This window comes from Mesoplodon bidens (genome assembly GCF_964165515.1).
Source record: "Mesoplodon bidens genome assembly, chromosome: 1".
Classification (NCBI taxonomy): domain Eukaryota; kingdom Metazoa; phylum Chordata; class Mammalia; order Artiodactyla; family Ziphiidae; genus Mesoplodon; species Mesoplodon bidens.
Genome location: NC_138176.1, coordinates 162689009 through 162708076, shown reverse-complemented (window position 1 = coordinate 162708076; position 19068 = coordinate 162689009). Strand labels below are relative to the sequence as shown.

General features: G+C 45.9%; 1 protein-coding gene across 2 annotated transcripts in view; it reads left to right on the top strand.

Moving 5' to 3' along the window:
- The window catches only part of SH2D4B (SH2 domain containing 4B), a 75946-nt gene extending 67347 nt beyond the window's left edge, over window positions 1-8599 (top strand). Inside the window, exons 7-8 of one of the 2 annotated variants that reach the window (XM_081246812.1) lie at window positions 3641-3861; window positions 7467-8599. In XM_081246812.1, the coding sequence (XP_081102938.1) occupies window positions 3641-3861; window positions 7467-7559 (314 nt within the window). In that variant the 3' untranslated portion in view covers window positions 7560-8599. The remainder of the gene's footprint in view (window positions 1-3640; window positions 3862-7466) is intronic. The other variant, XM_081246813.1, reaches the window with a different exon arrangement.
- Window positions 8600-19068: the final 10469 nt, after the last annotated feature.

Genomic DNA, 19068 nt, shown 5'->3' with positions numbered 1-19068 from the left:
GGATGGGATGGGATATGATTAATGCTAATTCCTAGTACACTTGGCTTCGAGGTGATCCAGAAGAGAGAGAGCGATGGAGAGCAGAGTGAACGGGGCAGGAAAACGTAACGGCCTCGCTCACCATCACCCTACACGGCCCTCAGCCACCAATTAATTCTCTTAAGAGTCAGGTTTTCTGTGAAATTCTTGGCCATCCTGAACTATGAGGCTGTATCACCTTTGGTCTTGGGCCAAATTACAATTTTGATTCCCAGGTAGGTATCAAAGAGGAGGCAGGGTTCGCAGATGCTTACTATTTGAGATACCTGGAGAGTCTCCCAGGAATATCCCAGGCTGGGGCCCAGGGACCCAAGTGGTCCCCTTCAGAGGAAGTCAACTTCAGCAGCCTCTGTCTGAGAGGACTGTGTGTGCGGGGTGTGGGCAGCACAGCTTGGCAGTACTGTGACCATTGCTGCTACCAGCTCAAGGTAACACCCAACACTAGCATGTGTGTAGTGTATTCAGTGTATCCAGTGCAAATGAGTTACATTGTATCGGGTAGTCATTATGTTCTCAGGCACATTCACATGTGTGATAGGCACACTCATGCCTTTACGTAATGAACTCTCAAACAACCGTATGATGTAGGTGTTATAATCAGCACCACCTAATAGATGAGGTCACTGAACTGGGTTTCAGAGGGGCTTAAGTGACCTGCCCAAGGCCACCTATTGATCAAGTCCTTGAGCTGTGATTTTAGTCCATGTGCATGATCGCTGCTCCAAACAAGCCCCCAACATTCCAGGCACTTGGAATACAAAGATAAGATTTCTGTGTCTGTTCAGGTCTTCCAGAAACAGAAGTCCAAGAGCTTTACTGGAGGAAATGTCTGTGAAGGGTAAAGGGGAGACAGAGCAGGACAGATGGGGAGAGTCTTCTGAACATGGTACAGGTCTGACACCTGTGAAGGAGCAGAGGGAAGGAAGGACAGCTTATTGGGAGGAAGAGCCTGATACGGGAGTGCAGCTCAGAGAACATCTTGGTCAGGCTGACGGGAAGCTCTGGAGGAAAGACTGCTTGCTAGAGGAGTCCCACGTTGGGTAGGCATGGCAGCTCTGGTACCCCCTGGGCTCCGTCATAGTACCCCTTGTCCGAGTCAGGCACACAGTACCCCCTGTGCACGATGGATCCTGAAGGACCAGCAGCTGGAGGCTGTCAGCTCACCAGCACTGCTGCTCCTTGAAGCAGGGTCTCTCTGTGAGGGAGGCTGAGCAGAGCACTGCCACGGCCATCACAGGCTCTGTCCTTGAGCTATTCCCAGCCACTTGCTAATATACCGTAGAGTTTGGACAGAAGATTATAAAAGTCCAAAGGTGGGACGTTCTAGCGGCCTCCTGGGATAAAAATGATTTCCTGACGAGGTTAAGCAACTTGGACACTGAATAAAGGGAAGCCAAGGGGGCTAGTTTGGGGGAGAACGGATTGAAATACAGAAAAGTGAGCTTAGCCATTTTGGCCCAGAGAGGCAACTTCTTCTAGTTCAACCACCCAGAGGGACATCTTTTTCTAACCCACACAAAGGTGGAGTGTAGGTGACCGGCAGCCTGTGATTCCTGGGAGAAAAGAGGAATCCTTCAATGAGGATTCAGGGTCAGCTGGGACAAATCGGGCATTCAGAGCCTGGTGTCCGTTGTTCCTGAGCCAGGCTCTGCCAGACGGAGGTCAGTGGGAAGCCCTTCAAGGGTTTTAGATGGCAGAGATGCATGGCATTGTCATTTTGGGGTTACTGGTCACTTTTGCATATTAAAAAGTCAAGTCATATTTAAGTTTGTTCAGTCTCCCGCCCATTGTAACACTCCCCTCCTCTCCAACTCCCAAGTCTAGGCTGGGCTTCAGCTTGAGGTACTTGGAGTTGGGACAGGTGACATCTTCTGGTTCTCCTTCCTCGCAGCCCTTGGCTCAGTCCCTGTTTCCCCTTACTTACCTCCTTGCCCTAGACACCTTTAGGGTCTAGGTCCTCTGGTATTGGGCCAGGGAGGTGGGTGAGGGACAGTGCTGAGTCTTCTGACAAATCCTGGGCATGCCCTTTCGGTTGGTCCTCTTTTGGCTGTCCCTGCTTCTCTGGCTGAACCCACCAAGGCCATCCAAGGAGCATCCTCCCTCCTGCATGGTATGTATGTGTGATTCTTCGGGCACCCTGTGGTGGGAGTGCTTCCCACCCTCTTCTCTCCTTCTCTCTCCCTGGTTTTCTGCTTATACAGCCTGGTTGGGGAGCGGGTGGCTGGCTTGATTGCCTCTTGGTAAGTCCTGGGCAAGGAGGAAAGAGGTGGCCCCCATTTGTGTTGGCTGTCTTAAAAGGGGGACATGTGACAGTGTGGTTGCTTCTGTGTCCTCTGCTTTGGGCACAAGGAAGTCCTGCCACACCTCCTGTTAAGTAGGAAAGATATGGGAAGGGAGTGTCCCTACCGTGAAGCATGGCAATGGCACCAGGGGTGCAGTGGGGGGAAGTCAGCGTGCAGTGCCTTCAGGGTCATGGTGATGAGCAGCCCATCTACTTTCTACCCTCTGCTATGTGACTGGCAATAAATAATCCCCTGAATGAATGTAGATGGTAAACAAGTGGGTGTGTAAGAGGACATTGTGTTGCAATTTACCTTTCCCCCAAGTAACAGATGAGAACTGGAGCCCACATTTCTATAGCTCTTCTGTTTATGAAATTATTTTCAATTCTTGGTCTCACTTGACAGTCGTAATGCGCCCTTAAAGTAGGTAGGTTAAGATTGTCACTTAAACGTCAAAGGACACTGGGGAAGTTGAGGGCTTGGCTGAAGGCCCCATGCACAGGTGAGGGCAGAGGTGGGCAGGTCATCTAGGTCTCCTGACTCCCCCTCCTTTTCCCACCGCTGCCCCCTCTAGAGCCTGACCTACCAGACCCATGGCCTCTCGTTCACTCCCTAGAGGAGAATGGCTCCTGAAGAGCCTTTTGGGGGATTGACCCTGATGTACAAACACCTCCAAGGCCAGACCTGACTCTCCTACTGTGGTGAAACCGCATTGTGTAGGACAGCAGAACCTGAGAATGTTTCGTTCTTTGAGCTGAAGTGGAGCTTAACTATATGCCCCTATTAAGAAACTGTTTGCCTGGTGTCCACAGGTAGACAGAGGAAGTCTTTTTACTTCTTAAGAGGAAATACTGTTTTCAGGTGCTCACCCATGGGTACCAAAGAGATAACCGAGGCAGTAATCATAAGTCATTCTGGTCTGGTCATTAAAGCAGTCCTCTTAAGGCTCTCCACAGGGCAATTCTTGTTGACTTGTATTTGTAATGGATAGATGCTATAATTCCAGCTCATTACTAATTCTTTGCTTACCCAATTTTACCCAATTAATCCAAATTAGTGTGGCTTAATTTGGGGGAAAGCGTGCTAAATTGGGGTCCAAGTAGCAACTCTGCCCCCAGGCTCACTGCTAGTTGCTCTGGGCCAAGGTGTCTCCTCAGCAGAATAAGTCAAGTGCTGGACAGCTCCTGAGGCCCCTCTCTTCTCTAGACCTTTGACCAAGGCTGAGGGGCAGGAATGATCTGGGGAGGGTAGCTGGCTGGGGAAGCGGTTGCAGAATCTGCTGACTTTTTTTTTCTTTTTCCTTTTTTAAAAAAAAACAGGAATTATCAGCCGAGAAGATGCCGAAGATCTCCTTGAGAATATGACTGAGGGTGCATTTCTGGTCCGGGTCAGTGAGAAAATCTGGGGTTACACCCTCTCCTACCGCCTGCAGAAAGGGTTCAAGCATTTTCTTGTGGATGCCTCTGGGGATTTTTACAGCTTCTTGGGCGTGGACCCCAATCGCCATGCAACGCTCACGGATCTCATTGATTTCCACAAGGTATCCCTCTTAGGGGTGCTGATGGGGGTGGGCAGGGAGAGGCAGGCTGTGGGCATTCTAAGAGGTGGGGATGGAGAGTGAGCAAGCAGCCCCAAAAGGTCCTTAGGGTCACAGGTATCTAGACCATGCTGGTAGAAGAGACAAGAGGTTGTCTAGACCAGGCTCTGGGGCCACTGCTCTTCTCTGGCTGACCCTCTACTCATGTGGGCACCTCCAACCCCCGTCTCCAAGACGCTTCTCACCTTGAGTACCTGAGCGCTGCCTACTGTCCACACTTAGGGGCTGGTTGACCTGCCTTCTGTCCCAGCCCATGTCTCACCCCCAGCTTTTTCCAGGGTGTCCCTCTTGAGGACATTCTAGGCAGGCCTTCAACAGCTTCGTCAAGTTAGCTGAAGCTGGGCAGGCAACGCTGTGGTTAGAGAAGCTTTTCAGTTACAATGCCTCTTGTTCCAACTATAGCTTTGCCACTTAGTGTGTGTGTGACCTCAGGTAGCTTCCTTAGTCTCACTGAGCTTTAGTTTGCTAACCAGGCAAATGGATGTAAATAATACTTAACTCAGATCCTGTGAGTGTTAAATGGGGGGTGTACATACAGCGCCCTGTTTAACTGTGAAGTGGTAGGCATGTTCTTGTTTCCCACAACTCTTTTTGTTATTTGTTCCCCTGTCATGGACCTCACATTGTGAAAGATGTTTTCTTCCCAACGATGTATATAAAAAGAAACAACTTTTGTGTTAACGTGGCTGTTGGCATTAGTAGTAACTGGGAGAAAGCCAGAGGTGGAGCTCAGTGACCCGGAAGGGGGGGGGGCTCAGGATTCCGGGAGACAGAGCTGTGGCAGCTCAGGGGTCCCCCATCTCCCCGAGCTTTGCAGGCATAGAAATGTTCACAGAATTACTTGACCGCCTCACTGGGCTTTTGCTATAATAGAGACTCTTGGATTTGTATTACTTTTTCTTCATGGATGTCCCCAGGGCTCTAGGGCAGCTCTTAACTTGAACTTATAAGTAAAGCACATAGAAAACCACCCAATTACAAATACCTAGATGCTACGAGGAGAGGACTGCTCAGAAAACTAGGCTACCCAGGATCAAGGCAGATTTCTACTTGCATCAGGAAGAGCCTTCTAACAACTACAGGAAAGAGGAAGGAGGGGTGTGTGGATATTGGTACCTTCTCAGTGTCGATCGCTGTGCCTGTTACTCTCATCCATGTTCTCATTTAATCTTCACCATGGCTCTGGGAGGGAGGCATGTTAGTCCCATTTCATAGATCAGGAAACCAAGGTCAGGGAGTTTGAGTAACTTGTCTAAGTTTTCATGGCTGGTACCAGCTAGATCCACGAGATAAGCCCCAGGCTGTCTGCATCTAAAGCTTATGCTTGTTCCTCTAAGCCACGTTGTGTGCTCTCTCTGTCCAATACAAGTGGCTTTGAGCAGTGATGATCTCCTTGTCCCTGGAAGGGTGAATGTCCGTCTCTCAGAGATGCTATGGACAGGTTCCTGCATAGGAAGGCTAGACCAGATGTCTTTGGAGGTCTTTACCCTCTCCCAAATGTAGGGTCTGAGGCTGGCAACTGAGTTTCTAACACTAAAGAGAGATCTTGTCTATGCCCCTGTGTAGATCTGGTGGTCAGCTTTTATAAATTAACATTTTAATTACACAATTAATTTATGATTACATTCTAAGAAAAATCAAATACAGTACAAAGCGAAAGTCTTGTTCATTTCAAACCCCCATTTTTATCTTCCATCTTGAATTACCAGTCTGCTGTATCCCTATCCAGGTATTTCCTGGACATTAATGTAGAAATTTATGTACATGAATTTTTTTGTTATATATATAACAAAATGTATGTCCATAGTTTTATTATTTTTCACACAAATTGGATAATCCTTTACCAAGAGCTTAGCAATTGGATTTTTAAAAATTTGCTTAATATATCATAGAATGTATTTTTTGAAAGCATGGTCCCTGAAATCAGGCTGCCAAGTTTTAAATCCCAACTTCATTACTGTGTGTGACTTTGGGCAACTATTCAAATTTGGGACCTTAGTTTCCTCCTCAGTAAGGTAGGTTTAAGAATAGTACTCACCTCTCAGGGTCACTGGGAGGTTTCAATAAGATATCACTATGTAAAGCACTAAAACAATATACCTGACATTTGTAAGCTATCAGGACATGCTGGCTGTTATTGAGATACGTCTATGGGATCTTTTCATGTCCATGCATGCACCGCATCCTTGGTATGGATGTATCTTACAGTTTCGTTCTCCATCCTCCTCTTGCTTGTCACTTATGTAGCTTCCAGGTTTTCGTGATCACAAACAGTGCTGCAGAGACTTGCCTGCATGTATCACTTTGGGCACATGTGCAAGTCTTTCTCTAGGATGGATCCCTCAAACTGGAATTGTTGGATAGAAGACTAAGCACATTTTATTTTGAAAAGATCTGCCAGATTGCCCTCCAGAAATGTAGCGCCAATTCATGCTTCTTCCAAAACTATATGAGGCTGTTTCCCCACACTGCTGCCAATACTGGGGATTATCAGTCATTTTAATTTTTCCCCATAAGATGGGCAGTGTATCTCACTGTTGTTTAGCTTATATTCCTCTGATTACCACTGATGCTGAGGATTTTTTCATATGTTTAATGGCCACTTGGATTTCTTCTGCGAATTGTCTGTTAATGTCTTTCATCCATTTTTCTACTTAGATGTCTCTTTCTTATTGATGTGTCAGTTCTTCTGGTGACTAAATTGCTTTTTAGTTACATCCATTCTGCTCTCCAGGTCTCCTACTGAAAAAAAATTTTTAACTTAAATGGGCATCCCTTTCATTTCCAGGTTTTTAAACTGGTTCTTTTATTTTATAATAGTCCATTCTTGTCTCATGGATGATTTATCTTCTTATTCCAGTGAGGAGATTAATACGCATCTCTTAAAGACTCTGTTTGTTTTATAAACCTGATATTTTCTTGGGAGTCATTTCGATTGTTGAGTTTGGCATCTTTCTTTTATGGTTATGATCTTCCTTAAATGTTTATAAATTTGGGGCTTTGAGGGGATCTTTGAACTTTGAAATTCCTGTTTATTCATCCATGGATATAGTCCCTGTTTCCCAAATCCAGTCTGTTCATGAAATGAGGGACGGAATTGACAGTGAGTAGTTCATCTTTGGGCGTGGAGATGTCTGAACTAGTTGGATCTCTTTGGTTTCCCAAGGAACTGCGTGCCTCTCCTCACTTCCTGACCTGCCTGAGGCAAAGACCTCTGCCACCTGGAGTTCCCCAGCCTGTCCCACTGACACTTGTTCTTGCCCCTGCCCCACATTCACTCCTCTGACAATCTCATCCTGTATTGCCTTTGGTTTTCAAGTATTCTGCAACATTTTTGCTCTGTTGGTGGTCCTCCTTCTTATTTTCCCATGCTTTTATGGATTTATTTCTTTTTAAAAGCAAATTTTTCCCTGCCATTTCTATAAATTTGAATGCAGAGGAGGCAGATACATATTCTTAGTCTTTCTATCTTGAACTGATCTCTCTCTGGTGGACCTTTATTTCCTTTCTTTGATTATAAGTGAATTTTCCTTTTTTTTTCCTTTTAGGAGGAGATTATCACTGTTTCAGGGGGAGAGTTGCTGCAGGAGCCCTGTGGACAGAGGGACAGCCCACCAGACTACCATCTGTTGTTTGAATGATATTTTTCCCCCTTCTCAATTGGACTCCATGGGGCATCCTATTTTTGAACTCAAGAACTTCCCAGCTTCTTATGGCCTTCTGGAAGATCCACCACCATCCAGAGGGACAAGTAGATTAGTATATTTCAAGGAATATGAAAATATATGGTGTATGTGCTGCTGGTTCCTGACCCAGTGCCCAGGACAGAAATTGCTAATAGCTGGTGCAACTCTTTCCTGAAAAATTTAGATACAACCTCAGAAGATGAAGCCTTTTTGTCATGGCTGCCCTAAACTGAATTCCTAGAATACAAGGATCATGTTTTAATTATACAAATAATTCCAGTGCCGAACTCTGAATTTAACATATGGTAGACATTCAATAAATGTTTGTTGAATGACTGCACTTCTTCTGAAAGTTTTCCAACACTCATCAGCAACGATTTCTAGTAAGTTATTTTCTATTTGTCATTGTTTATAAAGTCATGGAGATTAGAGAAGAAATATTGTAAAGGATTTATATGGAAGGCATATATACTGTGTTTTAAATGATATTCATTGTCACTCTCATTGATATTATCATTGGAATTACCTAAGGCTTCTGAGCCCCAGCTTCAGAAGAGATGACTGATACTGCCCTGCCTTCGTATTTCCCTCTTCTTCTGCCATCCCACCTCTGTCTTGGAATCATATCTTGGCCCTGGTTTTGCAGTATTGAGGCAGTAGTTTCATGTATTCCTACAGATATGCTTAAGCCCCAGGGGGAATTATAAATTCAAGAATGGCTCGTAGACATCTGATAAGGCCTTTGCTTTCTAGGTTGTGGTCCTGTTTATACAGGTTACTCAAATGATTACCTCTGCCTTCCTACTTCTTTTGATTTTGATTCTACTGTCCACTTATACTGAGTGTGTTCTTCATATTAACAAGAAGACTCTCCCAGTAACTCAATAACTTTCAGCGATGGTGTCTATTTGTGCATACTCATATTTTACATTTACAGATTCTATATATATATATAAAATATATATTTGTATATGGCATGTTATCATGGGATTATTTTAGGCTCTAGGATCAAGAAGACTTGGATTCAAATCTCACCCTGAAACTGACTAGCATAATAATGCTGGCAGCATTGTATGTGGTGGGAGTAAAAGGATGAATGTACTCTGTGGCCATCAGTGAACTGGTTACCTTACTTGATAGTTGTATCAAGCATCTCATGTTCTACTCCACCCCTTCCTGTTCCTCAGATCACCTTGGCCACTTGTTTCACTCTGGTTGCCACCGCTGAAACCAGATCTGCACGGCTCTCCCACCGTGTTGATCGGCCAATGGTGCCTTGCCTCGTGTGGTGCTATGGGCCTCTCTTCTGTTACTGCAGAGGCATTAAGACACCATGAAGCCAAGGAGAACCTGGAGGTTAACTCCCCATGAAGGGAACCTTTGATCAATGGGAGACGGAGAATGGTGATCAATTCTTCTCCCTTCCTCTTCCCTTTTGGAGGGACTGTTCTGAGAGGCAGTTCTTCACATGCAAGACGTATCAAGACAGTCCTGCAAGACTGAGCAACTAGTCACGATGAAGCCAAGCAGTGGCCAGATCAGTACCACCCCCTCCTGTGTGTTCTTCCTCCTTCTCTGCTTCACTCCCCTTTCTCTCTCTCCTGCTCCCATGGGACTATGCTCCTGAGTGACACAGCAGCACATAAGCATCTGCTGCAGGCTCAGCCTTTTGGGGAAGCCAGGGTAAGGACCCATCATACACACATGTTCAATACTATCAAATTTGCCTGCTGACTCCATGTCCTCTCTCCTATCTACCTGCCTCACAGGGCCCCTGGATGAATGCAATAAAGTGATGGAGGGAACCTGCTTTCTGAACTGTAAAGTGCTTTAAAACCTGATTATTATTATTATTATTAAAATTACCTTCTTTCCATTAGACTCGGAAGAATCAAATTAGAGTTTGGCTGCTAGTTACCAACCGTGTGACTTTGTTCATGTTATTTAACCTCACTAAAGTTCAGTATAACTGAGAAGAGAATTTTCTATACGGCCATCGCTAGGCCTTTTGGCAGGTCAGTTAAATGATAAATACGAAAGCTCTGTCAAATGGAGGGTATCGCTGATGACAACCGCTTTAACAGCAGCAACAGTTTCATGCTTAGCAGGGACGTGTCAGGGGGATGTGATGTGATGATTTTCAAGGTGTTAGAAGAAACTAACAAGAAGAAAGTTCTCACTCCAAAGCAGCTTTGAAAGTAGACCAAGATGGGTTGAGAACCTGATTCCCCAAGCTGTTGTTCCTGTCACCCCTAATTAACATGTGAGAGACAACAGCTGAGTTTTCCATGCCTAATACATTTATTTCCTTTTATTTGGGGCCTGCACTTTCTGCATGTCTCATAGATCTTAGGTTTTACCTGGCTTTAAAATAAATTCCTTGTAAGTTGTCCTGCAAATGAAATTACTGTCTGGAAAACTGCAATCTCATCTTGAGAGTTTTATTATGCTAATAAATGTCAGGATTCTCAAATAAAGGAATTGTCTTTTTTTTTTTTTTTTCCCTGAGCCCTACAAATATAATGAAAAACAGTCAGCCAGCTACAAGACTCAGCAGAGGGAAAATTTACAATCTATAACTAGAAAGAGAAGGTGTAAAAAACACTGTGCAACTTAATGGAAGATAAATTTCAAGGGATGGAAGGGTAACTTGGGGTATAGATTCGGGGAGGTCCCTGTGTAGTAGAGTTGGACCTGCACACTTGGGGAGTGGGGGCAATATCTAGGAAGCAGGGGCTGAAAAGGGCTACTGAGAGGGGATCCTTAGAAGGGACACAAGGGCAGGAAGACCTGAGTGCCTGGGGAGTATGCCCCCTCCTGTACCTTTAAATCCTTCATTATCCTCAGCATAAATTTGGAGGCAGAAAGACTCTTGTTTTGTGACGCTAAGCAAGTGTCTCCAATTCTCTGGGCCACAGTTTCTCCACAATGCCTGTCTCAGAGTGCGGCTGGGAAAATAACATAACATGAGATTGAGATTAAACTACAAATATTGTTTCAAACAAACAAACGAGACTGATAAAGTCAAAAAAGCTCTGCTAACAGCTAGTCTGAAGTGGGGGGACTGAGAATTTAAACAAAAATCCCATCTAGGCAAAACTGCTCTGTAACTTGAAAACAGATAAGCTGAACCAATTAAACAATAACTCCCATTCTCCCCTCCCTCCAGCCCCTGGCAACCGCCATTCTACATTCTGTCTGAATTAATGTGATGACTCTAGGTACCTCATGTAAGTGGAATCATATCGTATTTGCCTTTTCGTCCCTGGCTTATTCCACTTAGCATAATTTCGTCAAGGTTCATGCATGTTGTGGCATGTGCCAGACTTTTTTCCTGTTTAAGGCTGAATAATATTCCGTTGTATGTATATACAACATTTTGTTTATCCATTCTTCTGTTGATGGACACCTGGGTTACTTCCACCTTTTGGCTGTTGTGAGTAACGCTGCTATGAACATGGGTGCATATCTGCATGACTCATGTGTTCTGAAGAACTCCTGGGTGTTCCAGCAACTCCCTAGTTTACAGATTCTGACCATTCCCTGCCGAGGTCATTCTGTGATCAACTTCAGCTCCCCCATCTCAACAAGTGACCTTTCCTAGCTCCCACGATTATCTGGTCTGTGCTCCCCCTTGCTGCAACCAGCTAATAAATCTAACTTTGGTTATATGTGTGTTCCAAGAGGGCTTTAGCTGGTGGGCTTTAAAAAGATGACACCTGTAAAGCGTGGGGTCCACAATAAACACTTAATAAGAGGTGAATGTCTCCTTTCCACTGACCATGCTAAGAGCAGCTGTGTGAGTCCCTGTTGTGGGCAATATTCCGTGTCCATTTATAACATCATCCCACAGGATAAGCTCGCGGACTTGCTGGGCTATGAGCTCTTACTCCAGGAAACTGTGTAACGTGGAGGATGGTGAGGTTGCAGAGCCAGAGACAGACTCAAAAATGGTTGTGCCAGCTACTCTTCTGAAGGGAAATTTGTTATCCTGGGGGCACCAGTGTCAGAGGCCCAGCAATCAAAGGGACCCCCTAGAGGGGAGCTGAAGGAGAAAAGGCCTCAAGAGCACCCATGGTCTGTAGAAGGAGGAGGTAGCCAAGCTGGTCTATGGTCGACCCTTAACCCATTCACCAAGGGGCTTCTCCCCTCTGTGGGCACCCCCTCTTTCATCCCCCACCCAGGCAGGACGTGGCAGCAGGGTGTAGAGGGAAGGGGAGCTCATTGGGGATCACCAATAGGAATCTGAATTTAAGTGGTAGAAGAATAGAAGAGGCTTCCAGGAAGAGGGAAAAATTCGCACAAGCCAAGGTATGGAGGCATGAAAGTGCATAAGTGTGTGTGTGTGTGTGTGTGTGTGTGGTGTGTATGTTCTAGGGAAAAAGCCTTAAAAGCCCCTATGATCCACGGGGTCCTTCAGAACCAAACTCAGGCTGTGTGTGTATGGGGGGGGGCTCTTTAGCATATGGTAATCTATCCCTCCCTTTTCACACAAACTGAACATTTGCACAACCAAATTCATCATAAGGGACACATTCTGCCCAGATTCTCAGTCATCAGCCAAGCATCTTGGACACTCCTGCAAGCCTATGGGGTAAGAGCAATCTGTACCGATAACTTGGGTGTGGCCCAAAAATTCTGCCTAGACCTTCCATAACTTGTTTTGTTCCTCGTTTATCTTTTCTTGACTCTCTTAATCGATATTACACCTTGCTGTTTGTGCTGGCATGACTCTGGTTAATTCCTTTTTTATTCTCACATCTTCATGGATTTTTGGTGGGTTTTTCCATTTGGCTTGTTCTGATTGGCTGTAATTATTGCCTTTCATTTTGCCATTCTTTAGTGATTCTTTTCCCTCTGAGCAGCTGCTGGGCAATTTAATAAGGTGGGGGGCCCACCCCCTTATATGTGGCATGTGTATTGTTTCCAGCCTCGTATTTCTACTGGTAGTTGGTTGTTGAACAGAACTATGGAAAGTTCTTTGAGTTAATGGAACCTCTTTCCTTATTTCCAGTTTCTAGGGACTCTTGAAAAGTAAAGACCCCTTATGGCTTACAAGCAAACAAAAACAAACAGAACAACCAAAATAGCACACTGAATACAAAAATTAGTATTGGAACAAATAACTAAAATCCATAAAAACGTCTGTGATTTAGTAGCCCGGAGCCTGACTCTAACACATTATTTTAGGAATAAATCAAGACACTTCCCCAAGTCTGCCTAACAAAATATCATTTTCCATTAATCGCTTAGCAATTTGTTCAAGAGGCATGGACTTCCTGAACATATGCACCATTGGAAAACTAGTTAACGATGCTCTGCATCAGAAACATTCTTAACCTTAGAAAGCAGATGCTAACTCACAGCTGAAACGGAAATGCAAAAATCATTTTAGGAACAACTTAACTTTTATTACTTAGTAATACCAAGGGAGGAATACTCTGTGTTAAAAGCACTTACCTGACACGTCTATAAAACAATGGAGCCCAGGCTGGTAGGTGTAGCACACAGAGCCCTTAAGAGAAACGATCAGTATTCACAATGAGATTTATGTTCTCAATTAAGCAATTCAATTATTGGTTTAAGGGAGGTACCGTTTCTCCCAGCAATTTAAAAAGCCTCTTAACACTAATTTTTAACCAATTGTACTCAAAAGTACAATGGTAACTTAAAAGGGAGAAAAAGTTAGAGACACATTTCATAGGTTCTCACAAGCTTTTTGTCTTGTCTTTTTCTTCAGATGGAATCATTTTTTTTTTTTTTGTTCCATTGCATATGTAATTTGTCTTTTTCCACAGACGCTTGAGAATGGCCAAGAAAAGATTGAGGGGTTGTTGGTGTCTATATTAGCTGGGGCCCCAAAAGGAAAGAAGAGGGGGCCTTAACAAAGGGCCATTTGATGAAGTTTCATTCACAAAGGTGGGGGGCATAGGGGACCCACAGTGGAAAGTGCAGTGACTTGTGTGTGGCTTGGTGGCGTCCCAGCTGTTACCCCACAGCCCCTCAGGATGGTGGCGTGTGTGGGAGAGCAGTTACAGCATGAGGAGGGTGATACGTATACAGATGGCCATTTTGAGCAGGTCAGGACTGTGTCCAGGGACAGAGCCAGCCTCAGGTGACCTTGCAGGGAGGCAGCTGGGGCAAGAAGTAAATAACCTGTCTTCACCCTCCTCCCTCCTTCTAATCTCTGCTGGGCACCCCAGTGGCTGAACCAGCCTACAGCTAGAGGGTCTGAAACTCTTGGTGAAATCTACACAAGTCAGCCCCCCAAGGTGGAAGGGCCAAGAGTGTATTGGGTTGGGGGCAAAGTGAGTCCGAGGGTGTCCCAGCTCTTCTTGCCAGCCATGGGTCCTGTCACATATTCAGAGATAGTGTCTCTGCCTGCTCTCCTGTTCCATCCACCACTGGCACCTTTCTAGGTCCATTTGCAAAGTCTGTTAATGGACCTCTTTATCTTGCTTTGAAGACAGAAGCCATATCTCATTACCCAACCTCCAGCTTTTAAACTGGGCTGTAGTGTTTCAGTGCCTCCACCACGAGGTGACCCTCACATTTCCCTCTGTGCCTGAGGAGATAGACAGCCTGGTGGTGGTCACTGGACCCCAGGATGGCAGATCTCGACATCCTCTACGTTCTGACATTCCTTGGTTATGCTGCTCTTGATGGACTTTCCAGCATCTCCGTTTCAGTTTTAGCAATGAGCCCATTCTTGGTACATTTCTGTCTGTGATCATTTGAAGTCTCTAGTTAAACGTTTATTTCACTTCTTCTAACTTTCTTCACTTTTCCCACAGTGTAGTTTCTCCTTTTTTGGGTCTCCAAAGACAAAGTAACAGTAGGTGACACGGGAGATTCATCAGAAAAGCACACACTTGGAGTCAGTACACTCTGAGCATCCCTAGGGGTTCTTCACCTGAACCTGTGGCTCAGCATTCCTGCACAGGTCCTTCTGGGGCTGGAAGCCAGGGGTCTGCTGCTGGGGCACTGTGGAGACTTTGGGTCCCACCCACCAGGCAGCTCTGTCCCATTTCTCTATGTAGTTATTTTATGGTTTTGGCGGAACGAGGGGAGGACCGTTCAAAATGACTGCTGTCATTTCCTCACGGGTTAATCTGAGATGGGATGAAATTTCTAGTGTAATTTCTGGCAGATTAGAAGGAAGAAGTGAAGCCCAACTACAGTTTGGACTTGAGGCAGAGTCTAATTTGACTGTCTTTGAAACTCTGCAACAACAAAAAAGGAAACAAACTAGCAAAGAGTGGAAAGGACCTCAATTGTCTTCTTATGTCTGCTCAGCCAGTAAATTGTCTATGCACAGAATTACATGCTGGGAATGAACAGGAAGATCTAAAGCAGTTTCCAGGGATCTTAAAAACAAACAAACAAATAGACAGTAATATTCCTACTCTAGAGATGCTGACACCTGGGTCTGGGCTGGGGCCTCTGCATTAGTCTGTTTTAAGGAAATGGAGTCTATGTTGCAGAGGTTAAGTGCCCCCCACCCCACCCCGGTGGGGCACAGGACAGTGTGGACATGCTGTCTTTGTGATGATGGATGAAGCTTACAATCTTCATAATTCAGGTAGCTGTGCAAGAAATGCCACTTAAATTTTCTGTAATTGAACCTAATTTATATCAAGTTCCCATTTTCTGAATAAAATTTGGTCATTTCAGGTTAAAGTCAGTTAATTCACAATCCCTTTTCTTCCCAGGATGGATTTACAGCACTGGGGGATTTGTGACTTACCCTGGTGTGTGATGGGGCTGCTGGGCGTCTACTATTCAGGAGATGTTCCATCTTAGTCAATACCCACTGGTACTTCTAGACCTACCTTACCTCTGAGGTCTGTCCTGTCTTTCTGCTGGACCCTGGAAGAAATTTCCATTGAGTTCCCAGCCATAAGATTCACACTGTACCTGCTGATAGTCTTGACCTGGCTTCAAAGCACCTCTGGGTAAGTCACACAGTAAAACGTTTGTCTGCTTTCTGAACTCTCTCTATCCAGGTCTGTGGAGACTCTGTGACACTGCCTGACTCCATCCTTCTGGGCACTTCCATGTAGCCTTTATACTTATATGAGTGAATCTGCAAGGTGGGCCATCAGGCTGGAGACCCAGGGAAGAATTGATATTGCAGTTCAAGTCCAAAGACCGTCTGCAGCAGAATTCCCTCTTGCTCAGGGGAAGTCAGTCTTTTATTCGATCCAGGCCTTCAACTCATTGGATGAGGCCCATCCACATCATGGAGGACAACCAGTTTTATTCAAGGTCCACCAATTTAAATGTTAATCTCATCCAAAAACACCCTGACAAAAAGGTCCAGAATCATCTTTGGCCACATATCTGGGCACTGTGGCCCAGCCAAGTTGACATAAAATTAACCATCAGGGCGGCCCTTAACTCCAGAGGCCAGTGGTGGTGTTAAGCAGTGGCCTGATGACATGACCTGGGCCATGGTGGCCCTAAGCAGGGCCTTACTTGGTGGTCCCTTCTCTTGATGCCCTGCTACATTCCCGGGGCTACCATCTATGCCTCAGACTGGAAGGACCCAGATCTCTCTAGCATCCCAAATCAAGCCTTTGCTAAATCACTCCACCCTCTTCTTATCCTAAAATGGGAGGGGGAGATTGCCCCTTCCCCCCGCCCCACTGGCTCTGCTGCTCTTTCTCTGAGGTTGGCCAACTCAAAGGCATAGGATTAAAAATAGCCCTCTCTCCAGAGTCAGCCTGGATGAATTCTTCTGGGGACTCTACTGTGAAAGCGCATTCGTCAGGGGCTTACAAGCCTGTCCAGTCCTGCCTTCCCCCTGCTTGTAGGCGACAAGAAGTGAGCTGCTATGGCAAATCACCCATGCCCTCTGGGTATCATACGTGACTTCAGAAGCCATCTGTGTCAGCTCCAGCTTCTAGCCTCTTCCCAAGGGGATGGGTAGCTGTGGGCCACTGTGTCTGAGAACTCCAAATGCTTGTTCCCCTTCTAGAGACAAGTGCTCACCCGACATTGAATCCTTTCTGACAACGAAGGCCCTCTGACTTTGCGAACTCCATGAATTCTTTCTCTTTGTCTGAGACTGTGTGGCCAGGACTTGCAAGATAATGAAGGGATTATAAATCCCAGATTGGAATTCCCGGACCCTTGCCTGCTTGCCTCCCATCAGGGTCTGCACTCATCCCTTTGCTTCATTTTGCATCCCGAAAGCAAAATGCCCCTTCTAGCCAGCATTTATTCACTTTTTGAACACTTCCTCGGTGCCTCCTAAGCTCCTGCCTGTGTTGGGTGCTGGGAACGTAGGGACAAATCAGCCACGGGCAGCGCTGTCGAGGGGGCTCCCAGTCTAGTGGGGTCACTGGAGCAGACGGCGTCAGAGCTCCGTTCCATCTCCTCAGACCCCATTTTACCGTCGCTGCTGTCAACATCATGCTTTCAATAGCTCGCACCTGCTGCTCTTCTTGGAGGACTGTGCTAGGGCAACTGAAGCCACTTTGCAAGGATGTGCCTTGGATTTATATTTATACCTTCCTTTTTCAACCCTGGCTGCCTTTAACTAATGCCTATTGGGCATCAAGTGTGGGAACCCAGCCCCTTGTCTTGGTCTGAGGCAATTCTGAGGTGTAGGTTATGCTCTTGAGGTCCCCTGGGGGGTCAGCTTGAAGGCACCTTCTGCTTCACTTTCACCCAAGATCTCCCCCTTGCTTGGCTTTCTCTTCCTCCTGTCCCGTTTCCCCACTCCCTCACATATCTTCCCTGGAGAGCTTCCTTCATAAATTACTTGTATGTGATTTCTCCCCCCAAGGTCTGCTTTTTTGGGGAGTCTGTCCTAAGGCAGTCACAGAAACCTAGTCAGAAAAATATAAAACCACACAATCAAGTTTAAGGGGTGCTGGGAGCACAGCTTGGGGACAAAGAGAAAAGTGTATCAGGGAAGTTTCGGCACCACTGTGATGCCAGACCTGTGGCCTTGTATCTGTTATCCATCTGGCTGCCTGGCTTCTGAGCTCTTTACCTGAGTGTGTCTGGCTAGAACATAGGATTCCACCACAGAAGTTGAAAAGCCCAATACCCCCAGTTCCTGCCCTCCTGCTAAGAAGGGCAAAGTCCCCCAGACTTACCCAACTGGACAGATCTGTCTGGGACTTGCACTGCAGCTGCTGAGTTTCATTTCCTGGGTCGGTGATGGTGGCAGTGCGGGGGCAGGGCCAGCCTTCCAGGGTGGTGGCATGGGTGATGCACACACCTCCGGCTTCCAGTGCTTGCTGGTGGCAGCAGAGGGGTCGTCCCTTGGCTGTTTTGCTCTGAAGTCTTGGTTGTGGTTCTGACTGTGATTTCCTCAGTTTCCCTCCACCTGCCCAGCTGCTCTCTCCAGCCTTCTAGCTGATTCTGCCAGCTCCCTGATAGCCTCTGATATGTGATTTTACTGCTTACGTCACCCTGGGAAAGATTCTGTTGAAACCAAGAGCCTTGACTGGTTCTTGAGTCAGAAGTTTGAGGAAAAGGACAAGGGAGGGGCACGTGAAAAGGTGCAGAGGTGTAAAAGGGCACCAGGATCTGGGCGTTTGGAGTTACTGGGGATGGAGTCAGGGATGGGATGGAGAGGGCCAGGGCAGAAGGCTTTTACAGGCTCTGCTATGGAGATGGGGTTACATTGGTTCAATCACTCTTTGCTTCAAAATGTAACCCAGATGGGGGGAATGGGCTTTTGACACTTCGTGACCTAAACTCTTTGATGTAAAATAAACCACAGTATATTTTAATTACAAACAAATATTTCTGTAACATCTGCTGCTTCTAAATTCCTGGGTCCTTGGGTCCAGAACTAACTGTGGAGAAAGGGTCCCAATTTATCCCGAATTCTAACTCCCCTCACATAAGGGGAACCAAGGTAAGGGGGATGAGCTTTTTCAAAGCAGTTCACATTCTGCGTTTAATCTGGATGCATTATTTTCATCACCTCATGAAGAAACTAAGGCTCATATAACTTAGAGGGTTTTTTGAGGTGGCTCAGTGACAGAACACCGATGCTAGTATGTGAACCAAGACCCTCCAGCTCACAGCACTAAGCCTCTTCCTACGCACTTCTCTGAAGATTTTATCTGCAGGTCACGTTCCAGTGTCTGCCTAGAGCACATGTGAAATACGGCTCACCTCCAGTGTCGCGATGAGGCATCAATCTTACTTCTTCTGTATCTTTCCAGTTTGGATGTGAGAGATGTACATTCATCAGGGACGCCTGAGACGACTGTTAAGGATTCAGCTCTAACTGACCAAAAGCCTCAGGGTTTACAGTTATAAGTAGATCTAACCTTGGCAGTGAGGGTCTAATAAATGAAACTGTGACGTCCATAAGTTTGAGATGCTATGATTTACATGTTTGCGTAAATCAAAGCCTTTTAGCAGTATCCACGAGCAGTAAGCTGCTGAGGACGTGAACCTATTGGGAGAAAACTCACATTATGGTAATAGACAC